This window comes from Panulirus ornatus, chromosome 1, assembly GCF_036320965.1.
Source record: "Panulirus ornatus isolate Po-2019 chromosome 1, ASM3632096v1, whole genome shotgun sequence".
NCBI lineage: Eukaryota > Metazoa > Arthropoda > Malacostraca > Decapoda > Palinuridae > Panulirus > Panulirus ornatus.
Window position 1 is genome coordinate 89165120 of NC_092224.1, and position 21060 is coordinate 89186179.

General features: G+C 40.7%; 1 protein-coding gene across 1 annotated transcript in view; it reads right to left on the bottom strand.

Annotated features, from left to right (window-relative positions):
* LOC139750355 (uncharacterized) overlaps window positions 1–21060 on the bottom strand; it is a 722120-nt gene that overhangs the window by 92109 nt on the left and 608951 nt on the right. Inside the window, exon 17 of the mRNA XM_071665103.1 lies at window positions 2286–2406. Within this exon, the coding sequence (XP_071521204.1) occupies window positions 2286–2406 (121 nt within the window). The remainder of the gene's footprint in view (window positions 1–2285; window positions 2407–21060) is intronic.

Sequence of the window (21060 nt, forward strand, 5' to 3'; positions counted from 1 at the left end):
TTTTTCGGGCATCACACATGACACTAGAGACTGTTGTACAAAAGTGCCTTTTTGTCTGTTTTCCTGGTGATACCTCGCTGAAGCAAGGGAGGTGATGCTGTTTCCTGAGGGTCAGGGGGAGCACCAGGAAAGGATGAAAAGCAAGCAAACAATGAAATATGTACATGTGTAAAATGATTATGTCTGTGTATTTGTATGTATATGCATGTATATATGTTGATATGTATATGTATGTATATGTGCATGTATGGGCGTTTATGTATCTATATGAGTGAAAGGGCCATTCGTTGTCTGTTTCCTGGCGTTACGTCACTGACGCAGGAAACAGCAATCAGTATAATGGATGAAGGCGGCATGTATGAATATGTACATGTGTATATATGTATATATCTGTGTATGTATATGTATGTATACGTTGAAATGTATTGGTATGTATATGTGCGTGTGTGGGCGTTTATGTATATACATGTGTCTGTAGGTGGGTTGGGCCATTCTTTTGTCTGTTTCCTTACGCTACCTCACTAATGCGGGAGACAGTGATAAAGTATAATAAAATAAAATAAAAAATAATAATAATAATAATAATAATAATAATAATAATAATAATAATAATAATAATAATAATATTATCCCTGGGGATAGGGGAGAAGGAATACTTCCCACGTATTCCCTGCGTGTCGTAGAAGGCGACTAAAAGGGGAGGGAGCGGGGGGCTGGAAATCCTCCCCTCTCGTTTTTTTTTTAATTTTCCAAAAGAAGGAACAGAGAATTGGGCCAGGTGAGGGTATTCCCTCAAGGCCCAGTCCTCTGTTTTTAACGCTACCTCGCTAATGCGGGAAATGGCGAATAGTTTGAAAGAAAGAAGAATAATAATAATAACAATAATAATAATAATGATAATAATAATAATAATAATAATAATAATAATAATAATAATAATAATAATAATAATAATAATAATAAAATTTTTCTAGTTAACCAAATCTTTTTGAAGGATTGTAAATTATGAAAATAATAATGCAAGTTTTGTTACTGTTACTTTTACCATCCTATAACAATTCTTGAAACATTAAGTGGTTCCCTGTAACCCTCAGGAATAATCAAGATGTGATCCCATCTCATCTCCACACAGGGTTTAAAATCCACCTTGTGGTCTATAAATTCTAGGTCCATTCCATTTACAACAGTCCGTCTGTATTCATTTGTACAGTATTACTTTATTCATTACTTTTATATATAATTATTAATTTCAGTTCTTCTCACCCAGTACTTGATACAGTGTGTGTGTGTGTGTGTTGTGTGTGTGTGTGTGTGTGTGTGTGTGTGTGTGTGTGTGTGTGTGTGTGAGAAAAAAGTATTCTGCTCTCTAGTTTCATTTGACTTCTCAGATATCTACTTTCTTTCTTTCTACCCTTGGTCTCTCTCTATCTTCTAAAGAGTTTGTCATTAAATTCTTCATGATAGGTAAGAGCCTATGCCTAACTTGGTACTTCTTGAATACAACATCACCTCTTTTTCTTTCATACTATTCACCATTTCCCACATTAGCAAGGTAGCATTAAGAAAAGAGGACTGGGCCTTTGAGGGAATATCTTCACCTGGCCCCCTTCTCTGTTCCTTCTTTTGGAAAATGAAAAAAAAACGAGAGGGGAGGATTTCCAGGCTCCTGCTCCCTCCCCTTTCAGTCGCCTTCTACGACATGCAGGGAATACGTGGGAAGTATTCTTTCTCCCCTATCCCCAGTTATACAACATTACTATATTACAGTAAAATTTACTGATCTATTCCTTTAATCCTGTTTATATTTTACTCTTTTCTTTATCTATTACTCTCTCAAACTGCATTTCCAAACTCTAATGCCTTTCATAGTTCCTGAATCCAGTTTTTTCCTTAAGCAACCTTTCTTCCACTGGTGGGATATTATCATCCAAATTGGTCCTAACATCATAATAACTATCTTTCTACCTCTGCTTCACCAATTTTCCTCTCTGTCTGATTTTTCTCATCTGTTGAATAGCCCCTGAAAGATGAACAGCCATTATGATGTTCCTGGTCCTTTCAGAGATTTTCATTTTCACCCTTATGCCCTTAGTTAAATAGGATGCTGTCCATACAAACAAAAAAAATTCTGTTCATGTTTATCTCTATTCATCCATATGTAATGTATACATATCTGTTTCTCTACATAATCTCTATAAAATGTCTTTCTTCTTATTAATCCAACATACTTCTGCTACCATTCATTCCACCCAATATAATACAAAAATATGCTAACACAATCTTACCTGTATCAGGCGTAGTTTCAAAATGGGTACGTGATTTAGAAATGTGTCGCCACAGAGTATGCAGCCGAGACGTTAAAGTAGGTGTTAGTGAGGCTTTACTAGGACACACTGTTCCATTTACCTGTTGAAGAAACAAAAGTTTTACTGATGATGATATAGCAATGGGTTTCACTATAATAATCATGAAAATATTAATGGGTATGCTTGAAGGAATAGTAGTCCCAACAATATCATACAGTTGCGAGATATAAGATATAGATAGGGTTGTATGGAGAAGGGTGGATGTGTTAGAAATGAAATGTTTGAGGACAACATAATGGTGTGAGGTGGTTTGATCGAGTAAGTAATGAAAAAGTAAGAGAGATGTGTGATAATACAAGGGTGCAGTTGAGAAAGCAGAGGAGGGTGTGCTGAAATGGTTTAGACATATGGAGAGAAAGAGTGAGGAAAGGTTGACAAAGAGGATATGTGAGTCAGTAGTGAGGGAACAAGGAGATGCAGAAGACCAAATGAAGGTGGAAGGATGGAGTGAAAAAGATTTTGAACGACTAGGGCCTGAACATACAGGAGGGTGAAAGGCGTGCAAGAAACAGAGGGAATTGAAATGATGTGGTATACCAGGGTCAACGCTCTGTCAATAGACTGAAACAGGGCATGTGAAATGTCTGGGGCAAATCATGGAAAGGTTCGTGGGGCCTGGATGTGGATAGGGGGCTGTAGTTTTGGTGCATTACACATGACAGCTAGAGACGAATGTGGCCTTTTTGTCTATTTTCTTGGTGCTATCTTTGATGCAGGGAGTGGTGATGCTGTTTCCTGTGGGATGAGGTGGCACCAGGAATGGATAAAGGCAAGCAAGTATGATTATGTATTCATATATGAGTACATATATATGCATGAATATGTCTGTGTATATTTTGATTTTTTTTTTTATTTTGCTTTGTCGCTGTCTCCTGTGTTTGCGAGGTAGCACAAGGAAACAGACGAAAGAAATGGCCCAACCCACCCCCAATACACATGTATATACATACACGTCCACACACGCAAATATACATACCTATACATCTCAATGTACACATATATATACACACACAGACATATACATATATACACATATACATAATTCATACTGTCTGCCTTTATTTATTCCCATCGCCACCTCACCACACATGGAATAACATCACCTTCCCCCCTCATGTGTGCGAGGTAGCGCTAGGAAAAGACAACAAATGGCCCATTCATTCACACTCAGTCTCTAGCTGTCATGTACTAATGCACCGAAACCACAGCTCCCTTTCCACATCCAGGCCCCACACAACTTTCCATGGTTTACCCCAGACGCTTCACATGCTCTGATTCAATCCATTGACAGCACGTCGACCCCGGTATACCCCATTGATCCAATTCACTCTATTCCTTGCCCTCCTTTCACCCTCCTGCATGTTCAGGCCCCGATCACACAAAATCTTTTTCACTCCATCTTTCCACCTCCAATTTGGTCTCCCACTTCTCCTCATTCCCTCCACCTCCGACACGTATATCCTCTTGGTCAATCTTTCCTCACTCATTCTCTCCATGTGCCCAAGCCATTTCAAAACACCCTCTTCTGCTCTCTCAACCACGCTCCTTTTATTTCCACAAATCTCTCTTACCCTTACATTACTTACACGATCAAACCACCTTACACCACATATTGTCCTCAAACATATCATTTCCAGCACATCCACCCTCCTGTGCACAACTCTATCCATAGCCCATGCCTCGCAACCATACAGCATTGTTGGTACCACTATTCCTTCAAACATACCCATTTTTGCTTTCCGAGATAATGTTCTCGACTTCCACACATTCTTCAAGGCTCCCAAGATTTTCGCCCCCTCCCCCATCCTATGATTCACTTCCGCTTCCATGGTTCCATCCACTGCCAGATCCACTCCCAGATATCTTAAACACTTTACTTCCTCCAGTTTTTCTCCATTCAAACTTACCTCCCAATTGACTTGACCCTCAACCCTACTGTACCTAATAACCTTGCTCTTATTCACATTTACTCTTAACTTTCACACACTTTAGTAAACTCAGACACCAGCTTCTGCAGTTTCTCACATGAATCAGCCACCAGCACTGTATCATCAGCGAACAACAACTGACTCACTTCCCAAGCTCTCTCATCCCCAACAGACAGCATACTTGCCCCTCTTTCCTCTTTCTTGCATTCACCTCCCTACCAACCCCATCCATAAACAAATTAAACAACCATGGAGACATCACACACCCCTGCCGCAAACCTACATTCACTGAGAACCAATCACTTTCCTCTCTTCCTACACGTACACATGCCTTACATCCTCAACCATGGAGACATCACACACCCCTGCCGCAAACCTACATTCACTGAGAACCAATCACTTTCCTCTCTTCCTACACGCACACATGCCTTACATCCTCGATAAAAACTTTCCACTGCTTCTAACAACTTGCCTCCCACACCATATATTCTTAGTACCTTCCACAGAGCATCTCTATCAACTCTATCATATGCCTTCTCCAGATCCATAAATGCTACATACAAATCCATTTGCTTTTCTAAGTATTTCTCACATACATTCTTCAAAGCAAACACCTGATCCACACATCCTCTACCACTTCTGAAACCACACTGCTCTTCCCCAATCTGATGCTCTGTACATGCCTTCACCCTCTCAATCAATACCCTCCTATATAATTTACCAGGAATACTCAACAAACTTATACCTCTGTAATTTGAGCACTCACTCTTATCCCCTTTGCCTTTGTACAATGGCACTATGCAAGCATTCCGCCAATCCTCAGGCACCTCACCATGAGTCATACATACATTAAATAACCTTACCAACCAGTCAACGATACAGTCACCCCCTTTTTTAATACATTCCACTGCAATACCATCCAAACCTGCTCCTTGCCGGCTTTCCTCTTCCGCAAAGCTTTTACTACCTCTTCTCTGTTTACCACATCATTTTCCTTAACCCTCTCACTTTGCACACCACCTTGACCAAAACACCCTATATCCGCCACTCTATCATCAAACACATTCAACAAACTTCAAAATACTCAGTGCATCTCCTTCTCACATCACCACTACTTGTTATCACTCCCCATTAGCCCCCTTCACTGAAGTTCCCATTTGCTCCCTTGTCTTACGCACTTTATTTACCTCCTTCCAGAACATCTTTTTATTCTCCCTAAAATTTAATGATACTCTCTCACCCCAGCTCTCATTTGCCCTCTTTTTCACCTCTTGCACCTTTCTCTTGACCTCCTGCCTCTTTCTTTTATACATCTCCCACTCATTTGCATTTTTTCCCTGCAAAAATTGTCCAAATGCCTCTCTCTTCTCTTTCACTAATAATCTTACTTCTTCATCCCACCACTCACTACCCTTTCTAATCAACCCACCTCCCACACTTCTCATGCCACAAGCATCTTTTGCACAAGCCATCACTGCTTCCCTAAATACATCCCATTCCTCCCCCACTCCCCTTACCTCCTTTGTTCTCACCTTTTTCCATTCTGTACTCAGTCTCTCCTGGTACTTCCTCACACAAGTCTCCTTCCCAAGCTCACTTACTCTCACCACCCTCTTCACCCCAACATTCTCTCTTCTTTTCTGAAAACCCATACAAATCTTCACCTTCGCCTCCACAAGATAATGATCAGACATCCCTCCAGTTGCACCTCTCAGCACATTAACATCCGAAAGTCTCTCTTTCGCACGCCTGTCAATTAACACGTAATCCAATAACGTATACTTATGTATACGTATACTTATGTATATCTCGCTTTTTAAACCAGGTATTCCTAATCACCAGTCCTTTTTCAGCACATAAATCTACAAGCTCTTCACCATTTCCATTTACAACACTGAACACCCCATGTAAACCAATTATTCCCTCAACTGCCACATTACTCACCTTTGCATTCAAATCACACATCACTATAACCCAGTCTTGTGCATCAAAACCACTAACACACTCATTCAGCTGCTCCCAAAACACTTGCCACTCATGATCTTTCTTCTCATGCCCAGGTGCATGTGCACCAATAATCACCCATCTCTCTCCATCAACTTTCAGTTTTACCCATATTAATCTAGAATTTACTTTCTTACATTCTCTCACATACTCCCACAACTCCTATTTCAGGAGTAGTGCTACTCCTTCCCTTGATCTTGTCCTCTCACTAACTCCTGACTTTACTCCCAAGACATTCCCAAACCACTCTTCCCCTTTACCCTTGAGCTTCATTTCACTCAGAGCCAAAACATCCAGGTTCCTTTCCTCAAACATACTACCTATCTCTCCTTTTTTCACATCTTGGTTACATCCACACACATTTAGACACCCCAATCTGAGCCTTCGAGGAGGATGAGCACTCCCCATGTGACTCCTTCTTCTGTGTATATATTGATATGTATAAGTACATGTATGTGCATGTATGTATATATGTATTTATATGAGTGAATGGGTCTTTCTTCATCTTTTTCCTGGCACTAATGCTGATTCATGAAACAGTGATCAAGCATGATAAATAAAAGAAAAAAATATAATAATAATAATATTAATAATAATAATAATAATAATAATGATAATTATAATAATAATAATAATAACAACAATAATAATAACTGATGATAATAACAATAACAATAATAATGATGAATATAATAATAGCAATAATAATAAATTATAATAATAGCAATAATAGTAATTATAATAATAATAATAATAATAATAATAACAATAATAATAATAATAATAATAATAATAAGAGAAGAGAGTGGTGAGAGTAAGTGAGCTTGGGAAGGAGACTTGTATGAGGAAGTACCAGGAGAGACTGAGTACAGAATGGAAAAAGGTGAGAACAAAGGAGGTAAGGGGAGTGGGGGAGGAATGGGACGTATTTAGGGAAGCAGTGATGGCTTGTGCAAAAGATGCTTGTGGCATGAGAAGTGTGGGAGGTGGGTTGATTAGAAAGGGTAGTGAGTGGTGGGATGAAGAAGCAAGATTATTAGTGAAAGAGAAGAGAGAGGCATTTGGACGATTTTTGCAGGGAAAAAATGCAAATGAGTGGGAGATGTATAAAAGAAAGAGGCAGGAGGTCAAGAGAAAGGTGCAAGAGGTGAAAAAGAGGGCAAATGAGAGTTGGGGTGAGAGAGTATCATTAAATTTCAGGGAGAACAAAAAGATGTTTTGGAAGGAGGTAAATAAAGTGCGTAAGACAAGGGAGCAGATGGGAACTTCAGTGAAGGGGGCAAATGGGGAGGTGATAACAAGTAGTGGTGATGTGAGAAGGAGATGGAGTGAGTAATTTGAAGGTTTGTTGAATGTATTTGATGATAGAGTGGCAGATGTGGGGTGTCCTGGTGGAGGTGGTGTGCAAAGTGAGAGGGTTAGGGAAAATGATTTGGTAAATAGAGAAGTGGTAGTAAAAGCTTTACGGAAGATGAAAGCCGGCAAAGCAGCAGGTTTGGATGGCATTGCAGTGGAATGTATTAAAAAAGGGGGTGACTGTATTGTTGACTGGTTGGTAAGGTTATTTAATGTATGTATGATTCATGGTGAGGTGCCTGAGGATTAGCGGAATGCTTGCATAGTGCCATTGTGCAAAGGCAAAGGGGATAAGAGTGAGTGCTCAAATTACAGAGGTATAAGTTTGTTGAGTATTCCTGGTAAATTATATGGGAGGGTATTGATTGAGAGGGTGAAGGCATGTACAGAGCATCAGATTGGGGAAGAGCAGTGTGGTTTCAGAAGTGGCAGAGGATGTGTGGATCAGGTGTTTGCTTTGAAGAATGTATGCGAGAAATACTTAGAAAAACAAATGGATTTGTATGTAGCAATTATGGATCTGGAGAAGGCAATGATAGAGTTGAAAGAGATGCTCTGTGGAAGGTATTAAGAATATATGGTGTGGAAGGCAAGTTGTTAGAAGCAGTGAAAAGTTTTTATCGAGGATGTAAGGCATGTGTACGTGTAGTAAGAGAGGAAAGGGATTGGTTCTCAGTGAATGTAGGTTTGCGGTAGGGGTGTGTGATGTCTCCATGGTTGTTTAATTTGTTTATGGATAGGGTTGTTAGGGAGGTGAATGCAAGAGTTTTGGAAAGAGGGGCAAGTATGCAGTCTGTTGTGGATGAGAGAGCTTGGGAAGTGAGTCAGTTGTTGTTCGCTGATGATACAGCGCTGGTGGCTGATTCATGTGAGAAACTGCAGAAGCTGGTGACTGAGTTTGGTAAAGTGAGTGAAAGAAGAAAGTTAAGAGTAAATGTGAATAAGAGCAAGGTTATTAGGTACAGTAGGGTTGAGGGTCAAGTCAATTGGGAGGTAAGTTTGAATGGAGAAAAGCTGGAGGAAGTGAGGTGTTTTAGATATCTGGGAGTGGATCTGGCAGCGGATGGAACCATGGAAGCGGTAGTGAATCATAGGGTAGGGGAGGGGGTGAAAATTCTGGGAGCCTCGAAGAATGTTTGGAAGTCGAGAACATTATCTCGGAAAGCAAAAATGGGTATGTTTGAAGGAATAGTGGTTCCAACAATGTTGTATGGTTGCGGGGCGTGGGCTATGGATAGAGTTGTGCACAGGAGGGTGGATGTGCTGGAAATGAGATGTTTGAGGACAATATGTGGTGTGAGGTGGTTTGATCGAGTAAGTAATGTAAGGGTGAGAGAGATGTGTGGAAATAAAAAGAGTGTGGTTGAGAGAGCAGAAGAGGGTGTTTTGAAGTGGTTTGGTCACATGGAGAGAATGAGTGGGGAAAGATTGACCAAGAGGATATATGTGTCAGAGGTGGAGGGAACAAGGAGAAGTGGGAGACCAAATTGGAGGTGGAAAGATGGAGTGAAAAAGATTTTGAGTGATCGGGGCCTGAACATGCAGGAGGGTGAAAGGCATGCAAGGAATAGAGTGAATTGGGACGATGTGGTATACCGGGGTCGACGTGCTGTCAATGGATTGAACCAGGGCATGTGAAGCGTCTGGGGTAAACCATGCAAAGTGTGTGGGGCCTGGATGTGGAAAGGGAGCTGTGGTTTCGGTGCATTATTACATGACAGCTAGAGACTGAGTGTGAACGAATGGGGCCTTTGGTGTTTTTCCTAGCGCTGCCTCGCACACATGAGGGGGGAGGGGGTTGTTATTCCATGTGTGGCGAGGTGGCGATGGGAACAAATAAAGGCAGACAGTATGAATCATATACATGTGTATATATGTATATGTCTGTGTGTGTATATATATGTGTACACTGTATAGGTATGTATATTGTGCATGGGTGGACATGACATGTATGTATATACATGTGTATGTGGGCGGGTTGGGCCATTCTTTCGTCTGTTTCCTTGCGCTACCTCGCTAACGCGGGAGACAGCGACAAAGCAAAATAAATAAATAAATAATAATAATGACATCCAAAAGTCTCTCTTTCGCATGCCTGTCAATTAACACGTAATCCAATAACGCTCTCTGGCCATCTCTCCTACTTACATAAGTATACTTATGTATATCTCGCTTTTTAAACCAGGTATTCCCAATCATCAGTCCTTTTTCAGCACATAAATCTACAAGCTCTTCACCATTTCCATTTACAACACTGAACACCCCATGTATACCAATTATTCCCTCAACTGCCACATTACTCACCTTTGCATTCAAATCACCCATCACTATAACCCGGTCTCGTGCATCAAAACCACTAACACACTCATTCAGCTGCTCCCAAAACACTTGCCTCTCATGATCTTTCTTCTCATGCCCAGGTGCATATGCACCAATAATCACCCATCTCTCTCCATCAACTTTCAGTTTTACCCATATTAATCTAGAATTTACTTTCTTACATTCTATCACATACTCCCACAACTCCTGTTTCAGGAGCACTGCTACTCCTTCCCTTGCTCTTGTCCTCTCCCTAACCCCTGACTTTACTCCCAAGACATTCCCAAACCACTCTTCCCCTTTACCCTTGAGCTTCGTTTCACTCAGAGCCAAAACATCCAGGTTCCTTTCCTCAAACATACTACCTATCTCTCCTTTTTTCACATCTTGGTTACATCCACACACATTTAGGCACCCCAATCTGAGCCTTCGAGGAGGATGAGCACTCACCGCGTGACTCCTTCTTCTGTTTCCCATTTTAGAAAGTTAATGTTAATGTGCTGAGAGGTGCAACTGGAGGGATGTCTGATCATTATCTTGTGGAGGCGAAGGTGAAGATTTGTATGGGTTTTCAGAAAAGAAGAGTGAATGTTGGGGTGAAGAGGGTGGTGAGAGTAAGTGAGCTTGGGAAGGAGACTTGTGTGAGGAAGTACCAGGAGAGACTGAGTACAGAATGGAAAAAGGTGAGAATAATGGAAGTAAGGGGAGTGGGGGAGGAATGGGATGTATTTAGGGGATCAGTGATGGATTGCGCAAAAGATGCTTGTGGCATGAGAAGAGTGGGAGGTGGGTTGATTAGAAAGGGTAGTGAGTGGTAGGATGAAGAAGTAAGAGTATTAGTGAAAGAGAAGAGAGAGGCATTTGGATGATTTTTGCAGGGAAAAAATGCAATTGAGTGGGAGATGTATAAAAGAAAGAGGCAGGAGGTCAAGAGAAAGGTGCAAGAGGTGAAAAAAAGGGCAAATGAGAGTTGGGGTGAGAGAGTATCATTAAATTTTAGGGAGAATAAAAAGATGTTCTGGAAGGAGGTAAATAAAGTGCGTAAGACAAGGGAGCAAATGAGAACTTCAGTGAAGGGCACAAATGGGGAGGTGATAACAAGTAGTGGTGATGTGAGAAGGAGATGGAGTGAGTATTTTGAAGGTTTGTTGAATGTGTTTGATGATAGAGTGGCAGATATAGGGTGTTTTGGTCGAGGTGGTGTGCAAAGTGAGAGGGTTAGGGAAAATGATTTGGTAAACAGAGAAGAGGTAGTAAAAGCTTTGTGGAAGATGAAAGCCGGCAAGGCAGCAGGTTTGGATGGTATTGCAGTGGAATTTATTAAAAAAGGGGGTGACTGTATTGTTGACTGGTTGGTAAGGTTATTTAATGTATGTATGACTCATGGTGAGGTGCCTGAGGATTGGTGGAATGCGTGCATAGTGCCACTGTACAAAGGCAAAGGGGATAAGAGTGAGTGCTCAAATTACAGAGGTATAAGTTTGTTGAGTATTCCTGGTAAATTATATGGGAGGGTATTGATTGAGAGGGTGAAGGCATGTACAGAGCATCAGATTGGGGAAGAGCAGTGTGGTTTCAGAAGTGGTAAAGGATGTGTGGATCAGGTGTTTGCTTTGAAGAATGTATGTGAGAAATACTTAGAAAAGCAAATGGATTTGTATGTAGCATTTATGGATCTGGAGAAGGCATATGATAGAGTTGATAGAGATGCTCTGTGGAAGGCATTAAGAATATATGGTGTGGGAGGCAAGTTGTTAGAAGCAGTGAAAAGTTTTTATCGAGGATGTAAGGCATGTGTACTGGTAGGAAGAGAGGAAAGTGATTGGTTCTCAGTGAATGTAGGTTTGCGGCAGGGGTGTGTGATGTCTCCATGGTTGTTTAATTTGTTTATGGATGGGGTTGTTAGGGAGGTGAATACAAGAGTTTTGGAAAGAGGGGCAAGTATGAAGTCTGTTGGGGATGAGAGAGCTTGGGAAGTGAGTCAGTTGTTGTTCGCTGATGATACAGCGCTGGTGGCTGATTCATGTGAGAAACTGCAGAAGCTGGTGACTGAGTTTGGTAAAGTGTGTGGAAGAAGAAAGTTAAGAGTAAATGTGAATAAGAGCAAGGTTATTAGGTACAGTAGGGTTGAGGGTCAAGTCAATTGGGAGGTGAGTTTGAATGGAGAAAAACTGGAGGAAGTGAAGTGTTTTAGATATCTGGGAGTGGATCTGGGAGCGGATGGAACCATGGAAGCGGAAGTGGATCATAGGGTGGGGGAGGGGGCGAAAATTCTGGGAGCCTTGAAGAATGTGTGGAAGTCGAGAACATTATCTCGGAAAGCAAAAATGGGTATGTTTGAAGGAATAGTGGTTCCAACAATGTTGTATGGTTGCGAGGCGTGGGCTATGGATAGAGTTGTGCGCAGGAGGATGGATGTGCTGGAAATGAGATGTTTGAGGACAATGTGTGGTGTGAGGTGGTTTGATCGAGTAAGTAACGTAAGGGTAAGAGAGATGTGTGGAAATAAAAAGAGCGTGGTTGAGAGAGCAGAAGAGGGTGTTTTGAAATGGATTGGGCACATGGAGAGAATGAGTGAGGAAAGATTGACCAAGAGGATATATGTGTCGGAGGTGGAGGGAACGAGGAGAAGAGGGAGACCAAATTGGAGGTGGAAAGATGGAGTGAAAAAGATTTTGTGTGATCGGGGCCTGAACTTGCAGGAGGGTGAAAGGAGGGCAAGGAATAGAGTGAATTGGAGCGATGTGGTATACCGGGGTTGACGTGCTGTCAGTGGTTTGAATCAAGGCATGTGAAGCGTCTGGGGTAAACCATGGAAAGCTGTGTAGGTATGTATATTTGCGTGTGTGGACGTATGTATATACATGTGTATGGGGGTGGGTTGGGCCATTTCTTTCGTCTGTTTCCTTGTGCTACCTCGCAAACACGGGAGACAGCGACAAAAAAGAAAAAAAAATAATGATAATAATAATAATAATAATAATAATAATAATAATAATAATTTTTCTTCATATCTGTTTGCTGTTTCCCACACTGAGAGGCAGTGCTAGGAACAGATAAAGAATGGCCTAATTTTGCTCACATCCACTCTCTAGCTTTCATGTATAACACTGTACTGAAACCAAAACTGTATACACAGCCAAGCACCACTGACACATGCAGTTTTCACTTCATATGCCCCGACAGCACATCACCCCCTGTACTGTATACCACACCACTCCAATTTACTCTATCCCATGCATGCCTCACACCCTCCTGCATGTTCATTCTCTGAATCCCTAAAGCATCTTTACTCTATCCTTCCATCTCCAATTTGGTCTCCCTCTTCTCCTTGTCCCCCTCTTCTTCTGACACATGTATCCTCTTAGTCAGCCCCTCCTTATTCATCCTCTCCTTATTCATCCTCTCCATATGCCCTAACCATTTTACAACAACTTCATTTCTCTTAACCATACTCTTCTTATTACCACACCTCTCTCTTACCCTATCTCTCTTAATCAACCATTTTCACACAAGTTATTGTCCTCAAGCATTTCATTTCCAACACATACACCCTTTTCTGTATTTTGTCTAGATATCTATGACCCACAACTTGCATCCATACATCACAAATACCCATCATTGCCCACTGACAGTTATCTCTCTATCTATACACTCCTCAACGCACCTCCCCCCACTCACCTTATGGCTTACTTCAACTTCCAGTGCAATTTCGACTCCAAGTTCTCTAAAACACTTTGCCACTTCCAAGTGCTCTCGAATTAGACTCACTCCAACCTTCCTGTCTCATTCCCCTACTGAAGTTAATAACCTTACATTAACTCTTACTTCCTCCCTTCATATGCTCTACAAAAACTCTGCAGTTTCTCGTATGAGTCTGTCAACTCAACCATGTTAACAGCAAACAGCAAATGAATCACTTCCCAGATCCCCCAACCCCAACAGACTGCAAACACACCTCTCTCCAAGACCCTAGCATTCACCTTCCCAATCACCCCAACCACACATATGTATGAAGAAGAAAGCCTTGTAAAACAAAGTGTAGAAATGAGGCAAAGTTGCTGGAGTAAATGGGATTGTACCGAATTTTTCGATAAAATGAATGAAAAAGATGTTGACTAGCAGCAGGATTTTCAGTGTAAGTATGGCTCAAGGTGAGGTGCCTAATGATTGAAAGAATGCCTGTATAGTGCCATAGTATAAAGTCAAGGGGAACAGGAGTGAATGTTTGCATACACAGGTATGGTATAAGTCTGCTGAAAATAACAGGTTGGTTATATGAGAAAGTGGTGACAGAGAGGATTTTGGTAAGCAAAGAGCATCAGGTTATGGATGAATAGAGAGCTTTAGGAGTGGTGGGGGACGTGCAGGTCAGGTGTTTGCTTCATAGAACCTATGTGAGAAATATATAGAGAAAGAGCAGGATTTATACATTGCATTTATGGATCTGGAAAAGCATATGATAGAGGGGATGGAGATGCTTTGTGGAAGTTGTTGAGAATATACAGTGCACAAGACAAGCAACAAGAAGTTGGGAAGAGTTTCTATCAAGATCATAAGGTGTGTAAGCAAGTTTGGAGAAAGGAGGAAGATCGGTTCTAAGCAGTATTGGGGTCCGCGGCAAAGGTGTGTCATATCGCTATAGTTGTTTAACCTGTCTAATATTATCAATAATAGTGATAAAAATATTTTTTACTCATATTTTTTTGCCATTTCCAGTGTTTGAGGTGTAGCATCAGGAACAGAAAACACAGTCATAAAGGAAAAAATACTCACATGGCTCCATCCATTCCTAAAAGATGGAACAGAAGAAAGAGCCAAGTGAGGAGTGCTCATCCTCCTTGAAGACTCTGGCTGTGGTGTCTGAATGAGTGTGGTTTTAACCAAAATGAGATGAAAAAAGATATATAGGTGGTAGGTTTAAGGAAAGGAACATGGGTGACCTGGCTCTGGGACTGAAGGCAAGGTCTCAAAGCTGCATCAGTCTCTGACTGCAGAGAGATCCATACCATATCAGATGGGTCTACTTTTACAAATTGCTCAAGAAGCAGTGATGTTAGGCTTCCTTAATAGTAATAGTACTGCTTTAATTTTCTCATCCAATTTCAATATCATCCACACTTAGCACTTCAGTTTAGGGATACCAGTCAATCCAATATCCAAAGAGATAAACTGTGGAACTTGTGACCAGCCTGCATGTTTCATCATTTTGTCCTATTTGTTGGGCTGTTGTGGGGTTGGAGAACAATAAAGCTGATACAGTAAAAGTATGTTAAACCAATGGGTGGCATTAGCTGAGATAATCTGAGTTAATAAGTACTGATCAACCATACTGGTTTAAATAAGATTAAGAGTGTTCTGACCATGTAAGTATCTATCTATACAGTAAGGGGAAGGACTTCTCTCATGAAGCCTCATCTTTTAAACTCTCTTTCCACGCATACAACTTTTTACATTCTTCTATACTGTCTACATTTACAGTTTCATCACTTAGATTTTTCCATTCATCAACAACTCTGATTCTACAAAAGTAATTTTTACATCTTTTTTAATAAAGTTCATATAATTCTTATTGACATCCCTTGTTACTCTTTCTTTGCAAATTTCAAAGACCTGTTCACCGAAGATATTGCTAACCTGAAATAGAAACTTGAAGGTTGTCATCAAGTTCCCCTTTCACTACTTTTCTCTTCCATGTAAGGCAACTTTATTGCCCATAACATCTCCCAGTACTCAGCTTTCTTATCTTAGGTACCATTTTTTTGTTGCCCTCCGTTCAACCTTCTCAACTAGATCTCTATGTTTGTTCAAGGGAGGGTGTAAAATATGAGATGCATATTCTAACGTGTGTATAATTCTTTTAAATGTGTTCAACATTTCCCTAAGTTAGCATGGTAACACCAGGAACAGATGAAGAAATGGCTTCATTTGTTCACATCCACTCTCTAGATGTCATTATAATGCACCAAAACCAGAGCCCCCTAACGACAATCATGTTCCACAGACCTTTCCATGGTTTCCCCAGATCACCTCATATGCCCTGGTTCAACCCACTGACAGCACATCATCTATAAACCACAATGCTCCAATTCAAATCCATCCCCTGTACACCTCACTTCCTCATACATGTTTAGGCCACTAGCCTTCAAAGAACCTTTCACTCATCCTTCCACTTCCTCCTTGGATTCCCACTTTCCCTTTTTCTCTCCACTTCTGATGCTCTTAGTCATCCTCTTCTCACTCATTCTTTCTATATGTCCAAACCATTTCAGAACATCGTATTCAGCTCTTTCATATTCATTTCTCTTATGACCACACTCTTCCTAAACTCTACCATTTCTTAAATGATCCACTCTTATCACACTACATGCTGTCCTGAAACACTTCATCAAATATACCCATCTTTGCCCTTAAAGACAGTGATCTCTCTTTACACAAATTCTTAAATATGCCCAAGACCTTTACCCCCTCATCCACTATGGTCTCATTCATTGCCATGTCCACTCCTAAGTAACTAAAACACCACTTCCTCCAAGTTCTCACTGTTCAAACTCATACTTCAAATAACCTGTCTCTTTTTTGCAAAAAACCTATAACCTTTCTTTTATTCTCATCTACTCTCCACTTTCTCCTTTCACACACTCACTCAAAATTAAGCACCAGCTTCTGCAGTTTCTACCTAAATCTGCAATCAACACTGTATAATCAGCAAACAACAACTGACTCACCTCCCAGGCCTCCCACCTACAGCATCAACACTGTATCATCAGCAAACAACAACTGACTTACCTCCCAGGCCTCCCACCTACAGCATCAACAATGTATCATCAGCAAACAACAACTGACTCACCTCCCAGGCCTCCCACCTACAGCAGACTGCATACCTGCTCCTCTACCTAATACCCTTGCACTAACCTCCTTAACCACCCAATCCAAAAACAAATTAAACAACCATGGTGACATCACACACCAGTGCAACAGACCTCTCTTCACCTTGAATCACTAACCTTCCTCTCTACCTGCTCATACACATGTCTTACTGTCTTGATAAAAACTCCTTAATGCTGCAAACAGCTTTCCTCCCACACCATACATTCATTGCACCTTCTACAGAGCATCTCTATCAATCCTATCATTAGCTTTCTCAAGATTCAAGAACGTCACATACAAATCCTTCTGGCTCTCTAAATATTTCTCACGCACATTCTTTAGAGCAAAAATCTGATCCACACATCCTCTACTACTTCTGAAACCACACTGTTTTTTCCCCAGTCTGATACTATGTGCATGCCACCATCCTCTCTAACAGTACTCTTCCATACAACTTATCAGATATACTCGACAAACTTACAACTCTGCAAACTGAATACTGAACTTTGTCCCCCTTGCCCTTATAAAGTGGCACTACACAGGCATTCCACCAAATCCTCAGGCACTTCACCACAATCCATACACAAATGAAAATCTGAACCAACCAATCAACAACAATCACCTCCTTTATCAAGAGATTCAACTGCAATCCCAGCCACTCCAGCACCCATGCCACATGTCATCTTACACAAGGTTTTCACAACCTCTTCTCTTTTCTCCACATTACTTGCCATTACTCTCACTTCACATACATCCCCAGTGCAGACATCTTAAATCTTCTACTCTATCATCAAACACATTCAGAGTACTCACTCCATCTCCTCTTCACCTCATCTCTATCTGTTACCACTTCCCCATTTACCCTTTTCATCAATATTTTTTCTCTTGCTTTTCTCACACTATTAATCTCTTTCCAAAAGTTTATTATTCTCCTAATGTTTGTTCATCCTCACTCACCCCAACTCTCATTTGTCATCTTTTTCAAATCTTGCATCTTCCTCTTGACCTCCTGCCACTTTCTCTAGTACAATTCCCACTTAATCGCACTCCTTCCCTGTATGTAATGCCCAAACATCTCTTTCTTCTCTTTCACCAGCAACTTAATTACCCTTTCTCATCTGCCCATCTTCTCCATACCACACACTTTTCTAACACATGCCAACACTGATTCCTTAAGAAACCTCTCATTCCTCACCCACACCCCTAACTTCATTTATTTTCAACTTTTGCCATTTGCAAATCTCTTCATATAAGCCTCTTTTCCAATCTCATTTATTTTCATCACCCCTTTTCGTCCATATCGTTTCCTTTTCTCTGAAAACCTCTAAATACCTTCATCCTCTCTTCCACCAAGTAATAATCAGACATCCCACCAGCCACCCTTTTCAGCACGCTCATATCAAAGAATCTCTTTCGCATGACTATCAATCAGTTTCTAATCCAATAAAGCCCATTTACTATCTTTCCACTTTATGCATGTCCCTATTTCTAAACCAGGTATTCCTAATCACCTGTTCTTTTTCAGCACATAACTTCACAAGCTGTTCATTTCCATTCACATCACTTAACACTCCTCGTCCAATTTATACCGTCATCTACCACATTACTCTCTTTGGCATACAAATCACCCATCACTAATATGCAATCTCTTGCTTAAAAACTCCTGATGCACTCACTCAGCTGCCTCCAAAACACTCATCTCTCTTTGTCATTAGTAAAATATGAAAGGATATTCTTAGTAGATCTTGCCTTGCAGAAGCCATACTGATGGTCAAAGAAAAGTATGTAAGATTCAAGATGTTTGAGAATGTGGAGGTTGCCCTCTTTAAGGACAAGAGGTACTTACACATATTTCTAAAGTAAAATTTTGGTTTTCATACAAAAACAGTACTAATAAGTAAGCTCAGATAGAAGTTCAAAAGGACCACTCCAGAGAGTGGTGGTTTTCAGACAATCTGAAAAGAGATTGCAAGAAAGGGCATAGGACTGGTAAGAGAAACATCAGGAAGTGAAGTAAAGTTAGAGTCATTTGATGAGCTACAGAAGAAAAGAGAACAAAAATCAGATGCTTTTTTCAGTGGGATTGACAACTATAGTAATAACTGAATAGAAAAATTAAGGAAAGGTAGTGAAACAAAAGGTATTACATATGCCTGTAGTCAAGGACCAGAAAGGTTAGTTGGAGGATGAAGAGAAGTTGCCACACTCCCTCTGGATAGATAAATGCCTCACCTCAAATAAAATATTCCCAATGATTACAAACAAAGATAAATGCTAAATGGGAATTGCAGGAGGAGGGCAGGGTTTACCAAGGCCAAAAGATAGATCCCTTGCCTGAATGGCTTCAAAACAGGAATGGATGAACCAAATACAAGAAGAAATATTCTTAGAGAAAGAGGAGATATATGCCTCCATTCCTGTAACAATATCCTTTGCTTTACATTCACCAGAGACAAAAGCATCACTGGAGAATAGGCTGGAATTTCCGTAACAAAAACAAAATGATGTTATTCCAATCGTTTCTAAGGTGCCAATATTCACATTTAGAAAAGCCTGTTGGAGATGGAGGTGCTGTTAATAGAAATATATTCACAAGAGTGTGATCATAAAAACCAACTGGGGGCAAGATTGTATGATACAGCACAGAGGACAGAGATGGAAAACAGATTCACCGAGTCGGGAGAATGGTCAAAAGTAGTCCAGAACACTGGTAAGGTGAGTATTACTTACTTTATATCTTTACAGCTGGAAAATGTGAGGACTTCAATCCCCCACCATCTATAAAGGAGGAGTTTAAACATTCCCTAAGCTCTATGTTACAGTCTCTCTGGATGACCTTTTCTTGAGGGTAAGATGTCCTGGTCTCATGGAAGGAATTTAAAAAGTTGAGGATGGAAGAGTGGAAGGTAAAACAAAGGAAAATAGTAGTACAGTAGTTGAAAGACAAATCTGAAGGCAGATAACATCAAAGCTTGGATACCACCCATGATATGGAATCATGAACGAAGATTAAAGTTGGAGCTGAGGATAGGGTTACTGACAATATCATGAGACAGCTGGGTCTCCTAGTAAGATATTAAGAGAGGTACTATTCAGGTGAAGTTCAACAGAAAGAAGTTAATAAAAAGACCAAAAATGGTGCTAAAATTAAATGAAAAAGAGCCAAGTCTAATTACTAGGGAGCAAAGGCCATAGAAGGGTCAGGCACAAAACAATGGGGGGCTAAGAAATGGATTCTTAGCACCCCATGATGCCTGGAACTAGGGAGCCATGAGCTCATTGAACTTTAACATACTTACTTTTGAAAATTTTGGGAGAAAAGAGGGGGAAGAAAACAACTGTGAAAAATGAAGTGAAAACTGAGTTGAATACATTGTGGTGCATTTAGGGAGATGGTATCACTAATCTGGTAGCCTAGTTATGATAAGACAGAAAGAATGACCAACAATTCTGACATGGGGTGTAAGATGGTTCCTGGCACCACTGTAACAATGCTAAGTCAGGTTGATAACTTTACCCTAAGCAATATATGCATGGCAGCAAAGAAAGGGCATCAAGAATAATGTTTTTGCTTACAAATTTCCTGCCTCATTCTATTTTCCTTATGCTTCTGCAGTAGCAAAGGAGCTGACTGCATCCTTAAAGCTAATCCATAAGTCACAAATTTATTGAAGTTGTGTGTGTTTACGTGGGGCATCTGAGCAGTGTTTGGTGTCTTCACTGTAGTTAATTGGTATGAAGAGTCTTGATTTATGATAAATTGTTTATCATGCTGAAGGAATGGGTGATGTCCAGAGCATAAATGAGAAAGTGTAACACGTCTGCATGTCTGGGGAGTGTGATTTCAGATGGGTGTATGTCTGGTGGGGTGGCATTTAAGAGTGAACTGGGAGAGTGACAGTTCAGTGCTTCTCTGGTCATTTTGGTCAATACATATTACATCAGTGTTGTGCTTGGTGGGGTGAGGGGGATCTGTGAGTATTGGCTGCTAAAGTGTGGGGACAGGGGTAAGCTTTTCATTTCTATTTGGGGGTTGGAGAATAGTTATGGAGATGCTTGGATGAGAAGGGTCTAGCACTGCTGCAGAGAATAAGTGGTGAACATGTTAAAGTGGGATTGGTTCGGGAGGACTGCTGTTTTGATATGTAGGTGTTGAGAGTTTCTGGTTACAAAGAAGCCAGTTAATGTGTGTTGTGTGGGGAGTCAAAGTCATGTGT